Raw genomic sequence first — 17,575 nt, 5'->3', positions numbered from 1 at the left:
AAACACAAATTTTAAACTAAATTTCATCTAAAGATACTGATGCAATCACTTTTATTAAATAGTACAGTCAAAAGAAAAATGATTTTTGCTTTTATGATCTGTCAAAATACCTATTTTTTTCATTGAATACTTCAGAAGTAGATGACTCTTCCATCTAACTATTCTAGTGCTTTAGACTACAATATTTACAAGTGATGTTTTTTCTAGCACAATACCATACATAAAAATCACTGAAGGAAAAAATGCACACACACATGTGGAAGATTATTCTAATGTAAGAAAGTGGCATGTTGTCATTGTCCAGAACCATAATAAAGAATACTGAAGTCTATCTGAATTAAATATTTGACCTAAAAATCCCAATGCAGAACACTTTACAGAACATTCCACTGCACAGAGCAACGATTGGAGCATGTAAAATTAGAGCTTTGCAAAAAACTGGTGCTTTTTTTGTTTTTATATCTGGAACATGAGAGGAAAGGAGTTTTGCAATTCTCTATCAAGAACTGGAAGTCCCATGAATCAAATTCAATGCCTGTGAGGTAGAAATCCTATTTACTGTGGACTTTATCTTGTTCTACAACTTACATGAAAGCATTGTTCCACTACAAATGGAAAAGATTTGACAATTCTCTGTAGAAATGTATTCCTTTATAATCATTTTTGGTATGCCAAAGTCGATGATATATGACATGAAACTACTCATCCATCTGTACTAATATTATATTTTCAATTTCTTATAAACACACACAAAGTCTTATCTAACGTTATCTTGGAGTAAAAATGCTTTGTAAGCTCAACAGTAGAGAATACTCTAAACTTTTGTACATGATTTGGGAATTGTAGGAACCATATTTGTGCTAGTAGAAGTGTTTTATATATTGCTGTTGGGGAAAACAGAGAGAAAGCCTTATTTGAAGGCTGGCAAGCCAGCTTTTGGTTCTAGACCAGTAGGCAGGCCCTAAGGGGCAGCCCTAGTTTTTATACAATCAAACCTACAGAGGCTGGTTGTGAAACTTGTCAGAAAGATGCCTGTACTCAGTATATTCTGCTGGCTTTCCCAATTGAAGTGTAGCAGTGATATATTCACCAGCAGTCAACCTTCATTACATGTTGTCTTTGTGAGAACCTCACTTCACCTTAGGGTGGATTCTATTTGGACCCTGACAGAGCAGCTTAACACTTCCTGGAGTAAGAGATTTGAATATTGATAGCTCTGAAAACTCAAGCACTCATTTTGATGGCTGATATTATAAGCAGGATAACTGAACAGGCATCAGTGTGCCACTGCAGAATAATAAGGAGCTCTAAAGACATAGGCCTTTTTGTGCATCTGAATCTCAGAGAATACTATTCATACTTTAGGAACACTCTGGCTAGGAGGAATTATTTCTATAGCAGTGCATTTGCACTGCCTCCCAGTTTCTCTTACCTTCCTGTTGCCTACACATTTTCTTTGTATGAATGCAACATCAGCAGCATGCAGGCTGCTTGCTGTTTTCATTTTTGACTTATGCAAAGGTGACAAGTTACATGCACACCTCTGCATTTCCTACAAGGTATGCAGAATCTCAAAGGTCATTATCTTCATTGCCTGCAAGTTTGGTTTTGAACCAATGCAGACTTATTCTTTTATTTCCTTGAGGAAATAATGCACATTATCTTTCAGATTACTTTATTTCTTCTTCTCCAATTTGGCACAAAATCATTGATCTCCTGGCTTCTGGTCCTTTCATTTATGCCACTTACTTCCTGTACTTACAAATTTTCTTTATTTTTATTATCGTTACATTAAAGTAAAAGCATTTTCAAGAGTTCTTATTTTCACCAGAATTACATGGTAAACTCAGTTTCCAATAGAGATCTCCTGAAATAGAATGTTGTCAGTTCCACCCCTCCTGTATTCAAAGAGTAACTAGAAAGAGAAAGAAAAAAGATTCACCTGGCTTAACCCTTTTTACTTCCAAGATAACTATCTTGCTTCAGTCAAAACCGCTACTTTCACGTAGAGATCGTAGGCAATGGAAGAATATCTGCTATGTATGCTTACTGTGTCCATAAACTAATACATTATTTAATAAGCAGATTATACTCAAAAGGTGCTGCAAGTGAAGGAACATAGAAAGTAATATGCGGACATAAATCTCAGAGCCTCTTCCAGTTCTTTTTTCCTGCAATCAGTAATTACTTGCCAAACATCTCCCACCTCAGCACTGTTGCCTAGGGTTGACCAAAGACGCCAGCCTGCTAGTAGACTTTCTCATGGAACTATGTTTATATTACTGTCAGAACAGTGGGCATGTGCCCCAATAACTACTTTCATGCTGAACTTCTTACAGTTGTTTCCTACAATATGAAGGAAAACATTCAGAATTTGCTAGTGTCTTATTACAAAATGTTCCCTTCCTAACGACCCTCATCAGTGAAAGTATCCTGCACCTTGCTCCTTTTCTCAAAGCACAGCATTCTTCCTTCCCTCTTTTTTTTTCATTATAGGAGTGAACCATGGTCTCAGTCTGACTGCCTCTGTATGTCTTCTCAGATTTCTCTCACTTATGTTTGTACACTAGTTCTGTACCTGTGGTTCTTGTTGTTTTCATTCCTTCACTGCTAGTTCAGCCACCATGAATTGGCAAGACAGGGATACATTTGTACCTGCAACTGGGCAGGGTATGTGAGAATCACTCAACATGAAAAGCACTGTTTCAGGGAATCTTCAATGTCCCCAAGGTAAAATTTCAGAGTTCTCAGCTACGAAAGTTCTGCTTTCTGGTTTAAGTTAAAAACTAAGATAAAACAAATCTTTCTGCAGTTGTGTACCATGTGCAATCCACAGTACTCATTTCAAGCTCTACTGAAAGTAACATTTTTTTCAGTTCACTTCCTCCAGTGATAAAATGATAAAAAAATCCTACAGCTTTATTTTCTCATCTCCTTCCCACAGTGAACATCACACAGTTTAAGTTCCTGTTTCCATATTTGCACAGTCATTTTGTCTGATTTTCTAGCAATCTGAAACCCTTCAGGTTGCCTATTATGCTCTGTTTTTGCTGCTGCTTTGCTTCTCTATTAATCACAGTCTATTCCTTGCTAGAGGGGTCTCACGAGACTTGGTGCTGCCACAATATTTCATGGAACACATGGGTAATAACATGCAAGAGCATATCTAAAAATGAATTCTGGTCAAAACCACAGTATTTCTACTGATTTCTTTTAACATTAAATATCAGTAAAATTAAAATGTTTTAAGAGCACAAATGGATGCATTTTATGAAAGACAGTACTATCACAGCTAGGAGTCCAGGTATCTGAAACTAAAGCCTCAAACTATTATTATTAATGCAATAGAATGGAAATATCTGATATGTGCTAATTATAAAATCCTCCCTAACAAGAGTCAAGATTAGTTTCTTATAACCAGACATTGACTAGCAATATTTTGAAAATAATGGTGGGCAAGTCATTATGTGTTTGTTTTCAGGTGGCAATTACAGATAAACAATTATAGCTTCCTTAAGACAGTCATCATAACAGATCGTTTATCACTGGCTTTGAAAGGTACTTTTAAAATACAGAACCAGAAACAGAAAATAGGACCTGTGTATGAAAATAACATGAACTATCTTGGCTATTAACAATCAGCTTCACACTGACTAACAGGATACTAATTTCATGTTTTTTTCCCCCACTATTCATGTAAGTGTCTGTATCTAAGACACACTGAGAAGGGAAAATAATGTAAGACAGTACAAAAGACTAAAACTCCACAGCTGGAAGAGCAGTATAAGGCCTGAACATGCACCATTAGTCGCTGTGTGCCAGCCTCCAGGATACTGAAGCCTCCAGCCTGATGAAGATTTGATTACTTTGCAGATTAACCATCTTAACAAATTGCTCTACAAGCACAGGTCTAGCAGGTGTAAAAAAAAAAAAAAAAAAAAGCAATCAGGAAGCCATTTTAAAGCTCTTAACACATTACAAAATTTCGAATTAGTCTCAAATGAAAGAAAACAGAGCTTCAATAAAAGCAAAGGATCTTCCCATTCTGAATTTATAGTAAAGAGTTTCATGCTGATGGAAGAGGAATAGTTTGAAGTTTGGCAAAAGGTACATAAAGCTTGCATTTCCAGCTGAAGCAGGAGTTTAGAAGTTTGTAATAACAGTTTAAAATGAAGCTCAGTATAATGCACCTCAGTGTTACAGGAAAGTGTTTTTTCATATAACTTCATACTGAAAACAAGTGATTGCTAGTACCTTAAAGGCATGATGAATGACAGAAGCCTATCATTATTACTTCAGTTATTTGTCTATATTCTCTCTGGACATGGGTCTACAAGCATCCTCAACATTTTCAGGAAATCCACCCACAGCTTCTCAACTATCAACTTCAGAGTTCCCAGTTGTTCTACTATTTTTGTAAACTGTCAGTTGCGATATAGTATTAACGTAGCTAAGTACTTCTTTAGTTCTAGATTTCATGTCTCCTATGGCCAGAGTGAAATAATTGAGCAGCATTTAAAAAAAATAAAATTACCCTTATTAAGTATATAAATATGTGGCCTACATATATGCATCTGTGTATGCAGATTTGGGCTGTGGTATATAAGCATTCATGTATTATACGATGAATGTAGCATTAATTTGAATGTACACATACACTGAAACAAAACAGGCCAGTTTGGCTTGATTGGGCCACTACTGGAAAATAAAATTATAATCAGAAATATCTTCAGACAATTGTTTGTTATCGATTACTGATCATATGAAAATTTCATAGGAAGTAAACACCATCTCCAAACATAATAAACATGAACTGATCACCAAGGTAAGCATAAGCATGTACTGATGACCAAATATGCTTTTACCAGGACCAGAAGACTGATGCGACATTTCATAATTTTCCCTCAAAAATAAATTCAACATATATTCCGAACTCAGCAACAACAGTGACAATCACTTACTCCTCAGATTTCCCATTCCAGGAGTCAGGCTCATTCTGGGAGGCAACGTGCTGTGGTATGGTGGAGTAGTGCTGAATAAGATATCATTTGGGAGAGCCTGGTCTAGCACTGAACTTCGAGAGCTGGCATATGAAGATCCTCTTCGATTGCTACATATACTTTCATCTGACAGGGTACGATAAAGTGTCCTCCGTGGAGAAAGATTTCCATAAAATGAAAACTAAACATAAAAATATGGAGATATAAGAACATATATTACTGGTTAAAATAATTTCCACTAGCATATCCCATCATCAGGCTCCTGGGAGTATTCTTCTGGGCAGGCATTCTGAAATTGTTGAGCTAACACAGATCAGAGATTTGTTCCATCACATCAGCTCTACTGAGGCCTCAGAAAGTTGAATTGGATTTTCATACTTTCTCCTCTTGATATTTTGGAACAAATTTCCATGAATTAATCAGATTTTGTGCAGCTTTATTAATTCTAAATGTTAAATGAAATCTCCATAGCATTATGACAGCAATCTTTTTTCCAGCAATATATGTATCTAAGGCTACCAGCTCTTGGTAACATTTTTTGAAGACTAACTCTTTGATTTTAATTCGAAATGGCTATGCTTTAATATTTAACATTCTGAACTGATATATGGTGCAATATAATTCATTGAACAGTAAGAGTGATTTTAGAGACTGCATTTCTACAAATATCATGAAATAGGCTTAGTGAATAGGATAATAGAATTTAGTGGAAACTGTTACATATTTCAAAAAGTTATTTAACCACAACCCAAACATCTACAGTAGAACAAGACGTTATTGTAGTGTGTAAAACTGGGCCATTCCACTTCATAAGTCATTCTTCAGCACTGCAAATCCTGCTATTTCTCACATGTATAAAGGTAAATTATTTTAATTATTTTAACTGGTTTCTCTTGCATATAACAATTTAATATCTAGCCCTATTTTCCATGTAACTAACTACGAGAAGCATACTCTCTATGAAGAAAATATGCTCAGGACCAGTAACTCTTCAAAACAGTGAATCTAGCATAGAGTTAAAAATATCTACATTGTTATATTTCTGAACAAAATTCACTCACTGATGAATGCTTCTAAAAAGAATAGACAGAAATGCTCAATCATGCCACAAAGAACAGTCTTTGCAGAACAGTTAAATGTACTTCATATCTTTAGTTCAGGAAAGCATCTATCTTGAGGACAATACAGAAAATGCTTAATTGTTAGAATGTTTAACTATGTCCCAAAGAAGATTAAGGCAGATACTCAGATTCTAATCTAGGAAAGCATCATAATACCAGCAGGGGGAAAAAAGAAAGAGGGGGGAAGAGGGGGTGAGAGAGGATGATAAGTTCTAGAGATTTGGCTGAAAAAACACGTAGGAATAAATGTCAGGCCAAATCCTTATTTTAACACATGTAAAATAGTGGTCATGAGCAGCAGTCCTAAATGATTGGATAAAAGACACACGCAACATCCATAAATATACGGACATTAAGTTTATGGTATCCTTTTATAAGCAGTGGTTAAAGAATACCAAAAGCTGCTGAATCTTAATAGGGACTACACTGGGCAAAGGGTTGAAAACCCTTCCTCTGTGAATTAAAAGCTTCTCCAATCCTCTTTAACACAACTGAGATTCAGCAAGCATTCTGCTACAACTCTTGTATATTTCTGAAGTCTCTCAACATCACATTGTATTTTTGTCTAAAAAGATTGGCCAGTAGCTCTTCAAATATGTTAAACTTTAATTGTTGAAGCTTTACAGAGTTTCAGAGCATGACAAAAATTAAACACTACACATTCTAGAGAGTTCACTATTCCCTGATCTTTGAAGAAGGTGAGATAAAATGAAACTAAAGATGTGATTCAATTCTGTTGAATTTTACATACTCAGAAAAATTACATTCTGGTTTGCTGTCAAAAGCAACTGACTAAGCTACAGCAAGATAACTACTCTCTACAAGGGCATAATCAAAGACTGGATACTGCTAATTCCTGTGGCTTCCTGTGGGGATCCCTTGCAAATCAGAACCCGTGGTCTCTCTTACTTAGATATCTTGAGCGGAGAAGGGGACAAGTAGTAATATATCTCAGAACGGCCACACTACCTCATTTCTTATGTAGGCAGCCTTGAAATTCCAGAAACATTGGCAGTTCTTGAAATCATCACAGAAAGCCAAATTTTGCGCTAATAGTAATTCATAAAAAGTTCTAGGACATTATTCGTAAGAATTCAACTACTACATACTTAATGTACTTAACATACTTAACATATTGCACTTTAAAAATACATATAATCTGAATTTTAAACTCTGCACTTAGAGGATTCCCATGTGTTTCTTTTGTTCAGACATGATGATTATGCTATTTAGCACACTGTATGAACACCAGGGGTTAAGGGGGCATTGAATTTTTATCTGAGTGTGACAATTACTCAAGCAATTCAATTGCTTTGTGCTTTATTGCAAATTAAGCCCAAAAATCAGAATCATGTATACATGAAACCTGGTAAATATTAAATTCCCTATACTCTTCTTGTGAACTTTTTAATATTCCTGATTGTCTTCATTTGGTATAGAGTTATGCTCTCCTCTAACACCAACAACTATGCCTTTTGAGTACTTCCAACCACTGCTCATGCAAAATTTTGACTCGGACAGAACTGTCTGTACTGAGTAGCACAGGACAGGGGAAAGCAGGTTTACTTTTATTCCTCTGTCTAAATATAATTTGAGGTGAATAAATGTAACCACCCAACCTTGAAAATGTTACTCTTAAACTTTGAAATTATAATTAACTTGCTCAACCTTTACAGTTAAGCAGAGTCATACTCAGACAAATGTTGTATTTCATACATAATCATGAAGTAGGTTTGATTTTCATGATGTGGGAGCTGATGTTTTGGGATTTATGGTGAGTATTTAAAGCATTCGCAAGAAATATACTTAGTTTACACAAAATGTTGTTGCCTTTCCTATAGAAATTTTCGGAATGCCAGAAGATCATTTCTAACATAATTGTGTCTGAATTATATACAGAGAGAGTAGCTAACCTTTCTTCTCCCCTCCTCCACAGAGATGTTTTCTGGAAGCATCAACTTCAGAAAATCTTCTTTGGACAACACTTGCTGGCTTTCAACAATGGCATTCCTCACGGCAGTTTGAAGTGGACTTGATGCAGACACAGCATCTATATCATCATATACTCTGTTGAAACAATTGCAAAATAAGCAATAACGCTCTTGGATTTATTTTCAGTCACAAAATAAAACTTGTTAGACTTATCTCCTGCTACAGCATGCTTTTATTTAGAATGTTCCAGGCATTTTATATTAAACTGTTTGTGGATTTTATGGGTCCAAGATGAAATTCTTAAGTCACTGAAAGATCTGAAGAGGGAAGAAGGAAAAAAAAAAAAAAAAAAAAGAAAAAGAAACAAACAAAAAAAGAGCATAATGCTAGTTTCTCCCAACTTGCCTCTCTCCTTTTCACACACGAGATTTCTGTATTGTTAAGGTTTTACTCATATCAACATTTTCAATAGTTCCTCACAAATAAAAAAAAAAATTAATTTCTTAGCAAATAAGACAATCAAGATTTTTTAGTTTGATATTGTATCCAAACTGAAAAAATTACTATGGTCATCAAGAGCAACATTTGAGGTATATTTATAATCAATTCTGCCATGTGCCAAGTGTGTTTCATTATCAGCAATTTCATACAGCTATTTAGACAAATAAACAGCTGTCTTTAATTATCAGTATATAAAAATGTATTTACAGTCAACAAAGGACTGTCAAGCTGAATTATTATTTTTCACCCTCCTTCCAGTGAAAAAGGAGAGAATTTTAGCAGATTTACTCTTGAAATGCAATCTAAGGAACCAGAGATTCCCAGTCACATAGAACATGCATTTGAATCCATTACTTACTGTCAAGTGCAGCATAATCAGTGACTCTGTCCTCAGCGGAGAGAAAACAAGCTTTGCTATGGTAAAGTGTAATTCTCAGTGAATTATATCCTATAGTGGCACAACATTCAGCAATTGACCTGATTTCCAACATCATTGCTAATTAGAGATGTTATTTTATTTCAACATAATTATCCTCAGAGGGATATTTCCTCTCTGTGATGTATAGAAAGCTTTCCTAGAAAGAAAGAGGTGAAGAAGTGCTCTAAACCATGGAAAAACCTGAAAATGTTTTCTGGTATAAGAAGTGCTGCCATATTCAATTAATATTTCATAAATTGAACTAGCTCTTGAAGATGCTTTTCAAAATAGCTGTGGTTTCATTCTAAATGCCATGCCTCATTATGCAATTTTGTTTTAAGGATTCTATTTGAAATAAAAAGAAATGATTTCAGAGGTTCATTAATTTCCAAATACAAAAACTTGTAGGAATCAATGAAGCTACTACTTTCCAAATGCAAGTACTGCTATGACTGAGCAATTTAATATTTGAAAGCCTAAAATAAATAAACAAACAAATAAACAAATCATCTGTACAATACCACAAAGAAATGTAAATAAAAGGAAAGGAAGATAGTAAAGTTGCAGTATTTTTAAATTTTGAAAATTAGAAATGTTAGCAATAACATCAAGCTCTTATCTCATAAATTTGTACACATATGCATTACAAAGTATTAGATGCAAATATCCCATTCCTATTAAACAAAGTAATCCCATATTAGGCATTTGAAGATCAGATGCTGCATGCCATCTTGTAAATTTATCAAGATATGTAGGACTGAATATGATTTATTGAGGTATAGAACTAAACAAATTATGCACAGAAAAATATCAAAGAGATTACCAGACAAGATGATTCTGACGGTAACAAAAATTTAAACATTTGTCATAAATAGCAGATTCAAGTATTAGTTATTATTGCTGCAGTACTTGGAAAGTTTCATGTCTATTTGAATATCTGCATCTTTTCCTTTGAATGCAAGTGTTTTCCTTCCACCTAAGAGTAACAGTTTCTTAATGAGCTGTTCCTACATTAAGTTGTAACATGCAGCTGTTGACTAGAACTGATAAGATTATCTTTGTCTAAATGTTATTTGCTAAAAAAAATTTAAAGTGCACTTCTATTGAAGCCTGCACATTGTGCTTAATCTCTTGAGCATCAGAGATTAGGATTAGAGACACTTGATCTTTGTCTTGTGAGGTCCTATCCACCAGTTCCTACCTATTTGTTAAAATAAGTCAGAAAAAAGTATATGGAAACCACTCAAGTATCTCAACTGGCATTGTTTTTCCTAATTACCCACATAGATATGTGCTAAATTTATAGTCACTTCTCTCAATCTCTAATGCATTAGTTGACAAAATAAGCAACAAGGTAGGAAGGTTTAATACAGAAACATTAAGAAATAAGCTATTTTCAAGTAACTGTAATGTTCCTGAAGATTTCTAGAAAAGGCCTTTAGACATAATACAATTGTGGCTTTCCAACTGTTACAGGAATAAACCAAACATTTGAAACGGAATCTGTAATTTTTCATCTTTCTGTCCTATTTTAAAATATATTTTCATTGCCCTTCTGCCCCAAACATAGTTGAAAAGAATTCTTACTCGTGGCATTCAGAAATTTCAGATTCTTCAGGTGTAGGACTTCCTTCTGATTTCTTCCATCCAATGACGTATTTACTCACTGCTCCTTGTCTGTGGTATGGTTTTGAAACTGACCCAGAAATCTGTTGACTACTATTCTGCGACACTATGTAGACTTTGGAGGTATCTAAGGAGCCACTCTTTTTAGAGCAATGTGTTGATGGGCTTCCTGAATGATGTGACCCACTGAAAAAGTGAAGGAAACATACAAAAGCAAAAATGAAATCTGTTACACAAAATAGCAAATCAAAAGTTTTTCCCCATGTACTCAGATATAATTCTCAGTATTCACTTTTTCTCAAGTTAAAATCAAGACAGCAGCATCAGTACAGTAATTTTCTACATATTGCTTATATATATGTATATATATTAAAGAACTTTGATGATAATAAAATAATAATGAGCTTTTAAAACAAATAATCTTCAATTTAACTTGCTGAAATGCCAATACAAACCATGATGTGAGCCAAAATTAAAGACAAAGGCTTAATACAAATGCATGGATTTCTATGAGCTTTTTTCAGTAAATATGTACATACACAAACATTATTCATAGTATAATTCAATTTACAATATATAAAGGTAATATATAGGGAATTACCCCAAATATCTCTCTAAGAATTCTATGTCTCTTCCACTTCACACTGATTTTTCAAATTTATGACAGTTTAAATTCAGTCCTTCATTCAGTACCATTATCTGGATGATTTTAATGGTCTTTTGTAATACAAATAATAGCATCTAACTGACTACTCTCAAAATGATTCAAAATGAACTAAATCAAACACTTCCTCGAAGTGTGAAGTTGTTCTTTTCATCTTGCAGGCGAAGTAACCAACGCATTCACAAACCAAGAGTCTGAACTAAAATTAGAGACTGGAAACTGAAGCAGCAGCTCCTAACATTCATTGTTGATTTGCAAATACTAAACACAGTGCTACCTTTTAATGTAGTACAGGATTCATTCACAAAGGACCAGAAGATGTTGTTGAGTCAAACACAAGCAATGCATATGCACAGATGTCATTACATCTGATTAAACTGCATGATATGGAAGAAGCTTCAAACATCTCTCTTCTTCCCCACAAATGCAGAAACAAGATCAGAAGTTTTTTGAGGAAGACAATAAATGAGGTGGTGTTAATAGCAGTATGGTTGCTTTCATGCTTGTTATCCTTGCAAAGGTGTAAAGAAATTATATCAAGACATTTATATAAAAGCATAATCAGAATAATTCAGTAACAAAAAACTGAAGTCTAAAGGTAAAGAAAGTATTGAAGCATAATGTAAAAAATATATCAGACTGACAACAAGGACACTACCCAGAGTATTTCAGATTTTTCTATGTAAATAAACTCCAGAAAAACTGAACATCCAGCTTCATTCTGTACATTTTAAGTAACAGGACATTTTTCTAAGAAATGAAATGCTTATAGAAACTTGCTTTTAAATGAGTTCAAAGTAATGGTTGGAATAAATACTGTATATTCTCAGCATCCAAATGGTACTGATGGTCTATGTGAGGAAAAAAAAACCTAAAGGCAACGGAGCTGTTTCAGCTACAGTAACCTAAAGGCATTTGATAATTCATGTGTGTACTTAATATAAAATAGGAGAGAAAAAGCCATTAACAACATAGCTGCAAGACATAGTGTTGTTCATAGCTCAAGTCAATCTTGTAGTTTGAAATAGTATTTCACACAGCAGGCTTAATTCTCAGACATCAGTATTCATATTTTTAAGCGGTTCTTTATCTGATCATGTTAGACAATCAAACCAATTGATGTCCAATTGAACTTAATTTATTCATAGAATCATCACAGAGTCACAGAATCATGTTTTTTGCTCAATAAATGCAATTTTAATAAGGAAATGTTGTATTTATAGATTGATGACTTTCCACTAGTCTGTGGGCTTGTTTTTCAGTTTTACGCTGTGTAGCCATTGTAAAACAAGTCACTGTTTAACATTTATAAACTAATTCTGAGTAAAAGCCTTGTTTAAGGTAGAGCTTCATCACTGCAAATTATGAACAATTAAAAACTCAATGTCAGACCAGCTGGAAAATACACATGGGATGTGGCAGTAGATAGCACACAAATATTAACATTCTTGCTTCTCTTTGAATGTTACAGTATTGCAACATCACAGTTATATAAAGAGATTTTTTTAAAATAATATAAGCCTGCAGGTGCTATATAGGTGATGTCACCTTTTAAAATGAGCTGTAAAATCATTTATCACTCCAGTATAATTTGAAGGACGCTGAAGAAAAGTTTAAATAATATGGGTGGGTCACATAATGCAAGTCTGACATTTTCTTGTGGTGAAAGGATTTGGCACACAGATTAAAAGCTGAACATCGCTGTAGCAAAGTGGAATTGGTCAGTCCTAACATGAGTTGTCACCTCAACTATAATTGCTACTTCGTAAATGCCTGGATAAACTCACTTAAAATCTATATAATCTATATATTTTTAATTGTTTTTTAAAGGATTAAATGTTTATTCCAAATAAGTGAGCAGCATAATACTTAATAGCTGCATGGAACCTTAATTATGAAAGCAGCCACACAAGTGCTGAAAATACATATTTTAGCCAACAGAAATCAATTACAGCCCTCTATGATGAAGTCCAAGAAAAGAGCATATTTCTGCCTAGTCTGTAAAACTAAATTTCAACACATACAAAGCAGAGTAAATCTGGAGTTTCTACATTATCACAGATGTGGTAAAAGCTTAATTTGAAAGTATGTACCTACTTTTCTCTCTCTCTCACACACACACACACACACAAACAAAAAAAAAAAACAGCTATTGTACCAGTCAAAGCTATTCCCCATAAATTATAAAGAAAAATTCTAACACTCATAGTAAGCATTGACAACTAATTCAATCAAGCATATGAAGAAATGAGAATATTATTTTGTTATTTTCCTGTCCTAATTGACATTGAGAACAGAAAAAGGAGATGAAAAGAAGAACAATTCCCTTCAATTAATTTATGGAGTAAAAACTTCCACACATAGGGGAAAATAACATGAAAACAACAAATAAGATGTCAAAATAACATGACTGGGGTGTTTGGACCTACAACCCTCCTTACAACCAAGAAAGATGAGGAAAGACTAATTTTAAATTCACATGAATGACACAGAGTATCATGAAAGCATCTTATGTTTCTTTCTTCATCAACAAAAGTAAAGTTGTGGGTTTTCTAACATTTTAGCTCTCAGATAATCACTTGTAGAATATCATGGGATTGTCAAAGATTAAATCCAAGAAATTTCAGTAAACTTCTCAGTAATAGTACATGGTGGATTCTCAAATAAAAGTGAAATTATTGTCAAAACATACCCTAGAAATACATTGTGAGAATGAGCTTCAAAAATACTACAAAAACAAATACAAGTGAAGAATTCAATTTATTATACCACTTCATTTTTAATCAGATGTTTCTCAGCTTTGAAAACCTAAGCAATTTGTACAAAGTTACACACAAATTCTTGATCAGATCTGGAAGCAGGACTAGTCATGCTCCTTAAGCAGACTCATCAAAAATTACCTGAAAAATGCTATACTTCCTCACATGGGGATTTGAATACAACAAAAATCAATATCAGGTAGGTACATTTTCAAAGAAAAGTGAAGAAAAAAACTTCAATAACAACAACAACAACAACAAAAAAAGAATTCTCTGAACACCAATCTATAAACCAAAATCCCTAATTTATAAGAACGCATACCTGGAATGAGAAGAGATTTCACTGAGGTCTCCCATACTTCCTTCAGCCGTATGACTGGCAGAAATAGCAGAGGCATAGCTATGAACAGCATACATCTTAGCTGGATCCTCATCTAGCCCAGCAGTTTCAGAAGACTCAGTCCATTGCTCAGTACGACAATGTACTCCAGACCTGCTGCCAGCAAGATGCAGAGGAGCCAGAAGAGGTGCAGACATACAAGGAGCTGTATCAATTCCACTGTCAGTTGAAGCTCCTTTTATATATGTTAATCCAAGCAGTTCAGGATCCATAAGATCTCCAGAACCAAAGTGTTTTTCATCACTGTTGCTGGATGTATTGCTAGATAGGGTATTGCTGCTTGAGTGGCTTGAACAGCTTTTATCTCCAATCTTAACAGCAAGAGGAAAACAAACAAAAAAGAACCACCTCAAGTTAAATTGTAAAATCTTCATTTTCATATAAATTACTGAATTTGTGCCATTCAAAGATTACTTTATTATTTTTATGGCATGCTATAATTGCAAAGTATGAAAAAACAAATATACCACTAGTTTGTATTAAATAATTGCATAATTGACTAAACAGACTAGGATAGGACTAGAAGGAATGGCCTCAAAATATTAGGAAAAATTTATTCTCAGAAAGAATTATCAGGTGCTCGAATGGGCTCTCCAGGGAGGTAGTTGAGTTATCGTCCTACATTTAGATGTGGTACTAAGGGACACGGTTTAGTGGGGAAATATTGGTGGTAGGTAGACAGTTGGACTAGATGATTTTGGAGGTCTTTTCCAACCTTGGTGTTAAAGTGAGGCAGCAAATAAAAGTGAATACTAGGCTCTATTTCCATCTTATATTGCAAATCATAAGATCTCACTTGAATTTTTTGATTATAGGACTTGCTTAACATCCATAAAATTGAATTTCTAGGGAGTTGAAACAAGCATTTGCTACAGCTAGAAGCATTCATAATTATTTTATTTTAAACAATTTCTGCTGCAAATCTGAAGAACACAGGAGAACGAATTACCCTTGGCTTTTTCTCTGTGTAGGTGAAATACACTGTTTATTGAATCGAATCCAATTGGATATATATGGCCGCTTGAACTCCAGCCAAGTGCAATGTATGTGAACCAGATGAAAGTAACTTAAGTAATATGCCTCCAAACTAAGTATGGCAACTGAAGTGGAAGAATTATGTCACGCATTTGTGTCAATAAAGTTTTTGTGTTTTGTTTTACTTTCCTAAAAAGAGATTTTATAGAAAGCTGGATTAACTTATCTTTGTAACATCTCTGAGTAGCCAGAACAAGAGCAGATGGACTTCTACTAGGCAGAATATAAGTGGGAAGGGAGACTCTTTTTTTTCCAATCTTTTATTTTTTAATGAGATCTCCCTCCTAGCAGATGTATATAAACGTAGTTGTTACAAATACAGTAAAGCAGTTTGAAAAAGCAGACTCCAGAAATAACACTCCTATTCCATATGGGAATTAACATGCCTCAAAATTTGAGAAAATTATTTAAAAAAAAAGTAGGGGTTATATTTGCATTTCTTCTATCCCTTATAAAATGGCCATGACCTTAAAAACAACAGAACAACTGATAAAAATACAAATGAGCAGTTTTTCCAAGGAGCTACTTTGATAAGTGTCTAGCAAAAAGGCACATCTCTTTCTATTGTAAATGTAAAACAGAACCAAAGTGGAAAGGGACAGGAAGAGGTCAAAGGCATTAAATCAGCTTCAGAAGACATACAGAATACATGAACCCTCTCAAAGATTTCCTGTATGCCATTGAACATACATGCTTAGGCACCCCGACTCTCCAAGTAGCTGAGTATCTGGACAACATCTATTTATACAGACATCTTGAACAGTTCAAAGTTCACCACAGCTCAGGATCATTTTATACATTTCCTAATTCTTACACATTGCTAAATATTATGTCATGGAGTAAGATTCAAAAAAAGAAGATAGTAAAATCAGGAGGAATATGATAATGATCCAAGGCCAAAAAAAAAAAAAAAAGAAGAACTTGAGGGTATCAGGTAAGATTCATCTTACCTTTTTTTTTTCCCTACATCAAATCTGATTAATAGATAAATAAATAAAATACAGTTTTGTAACACTTAAAGATTCTACAGAGTCTTGTATGCTTACAGTGTGAATTTTACTGGCTATCCCAAAGCTAACAGCTATTTGGCGAATCGAGTTGAATAAACAGGGGATGCACAGAAGAATGTTAAGGTTCCTTTGCAAAGTGAGGTAAAGACTTACATGTGAAAGTTTGTTTGGCGACTCCTTGCCACTGCCATCTTTTTGTAAAGCCCGGTCTTTATAGGAGCTGAGGATTTTGGTCGATGGTGCATGCCACTTGGTTTCTGCCATAAATAATTGTGTTTTAATTTCTGAATGTTAAAAAGATGAGTATACTGTACAAAGAAAAGAGCACATGGCTTAGCATCAGGTTTCAAACCTGTACACTCTTTGGAATCAGAGATGTGCAACCTTGCAGAATTATTACAATCTAATTTTTCAATCATAATTAAGTGAAATTTAACCTGTTTTCCATCATTCATGATGCTTTCCGAAGTTCAGGAGTTCATTTGGATATTTAGATATCCCACACCATATTCTATTAGATTGTCTGTAGCAGCTCCGGCTTTCACCGTCATATAACCACTTTTTGGGTATAAAACTGTTACATCAGAAAGTGGCTGCACTTCAGCAAGTATTACAGTGCAAAGAGCATTTATTTTTGAGATTTGGTATTTGTTATTACCAGAATGTCTAGTTCCTTCCAAAGTTTCATCTCGTTCTCTGCCTCCTTCAATCTCCAGTGAGCCTGAACCTTGGTGTTCATGAAGCAAAGGGGATTGGCACCTTTTAACATAAGCAGAAAATTAAGCCATTTGTTTTTTTTTTCTAGAAAACTATTTACATGACAAACAACACTTTCTACTCTTCAAAGAAAATATTTTGTAAAGTGATTTGTTTAAACAGTCATTATTCTCCCACCAAGCAAGCATAGTAACATTTCCAAACACTGAATAGACATATTTACATACAATTTTCTCAACAGCACACTTATGTCCTTCAGCGTGAACAGACCACGATGACTTTGAGCTTTAAAAAGAAATGCATTCTTGGAACTACAGTAGCCAAAGGGTTTTGCAGAGGATAACTATGGTAATGCATACTAAACTGCTTAATAAACTAAGCCTCAGAGGAAA

The 17,575-nt window shown here is 34.3% G+C and overlaps 1 protein-coding gene across 4 annotated transcripts in view; it reads right to left on the bottom strand.

The window, feature by feature from the left end:
• The window catches only part of SIPA1L2 (signal induced proliferation associated 1 like 2), a 134,850-nt gene that overhangs the window by 13,963 nt on the left and 103,312 nt on the right, over positions 1–17,575 (bottom strand). For 3 of the 4 annotated variants that reach the window (XM_085219735.1, XM_085219736.1, XM_085219737.1), the window contains exons 13-18: positions 17,125–17,225; positions 16,620–16,723; positions 14,344–14,732; positions 10,560–10,784; positions 8,035–8,188; positions 4,962–5,181 (exon numbers count right to left, since the gene is read on the bottom strand). In XM_085219735.1, the coding sequence (XP_085075861.1) occupies positions 4,962–5,181; positions 8,035–8,188; positions 10,560–10,784; positions 14,344–14,732; positions 16,620–16,723; positions 17,125–17,225 (1,193 nt within the window). Of the gene's footprint in view, positions 1–4,961; positions 5,182–8,034; positions 8,189–8,913; positions 9,130–10,559; positions 10,785–14,343; positions 14,733–16,619; positions 16,724–17,124; positions 17,226–17,575 lie in introns of those variants that run through there. The other variant, XM_085219738.1, reaches the window with a different exon arrangement.

This window comes from Meleagris gallopavo, chromosome 2, assembly GCF_905368555.1.
Source record: "Meleagris gallopavo chromosome 2, MGAL_WU_HG_1.1, whole genome shotgun sequence".
Lineage (NCBI taxonomy): Eukaryota > Metazoa > Chordata > Aves > Galliformes > Phasianidae > Meleagris > Meleagris gallopavo.
Note: the sequence above shows the minus strand (reverse complement) of the source record. Positions and strands in the feature narration are given on the sequence as shown.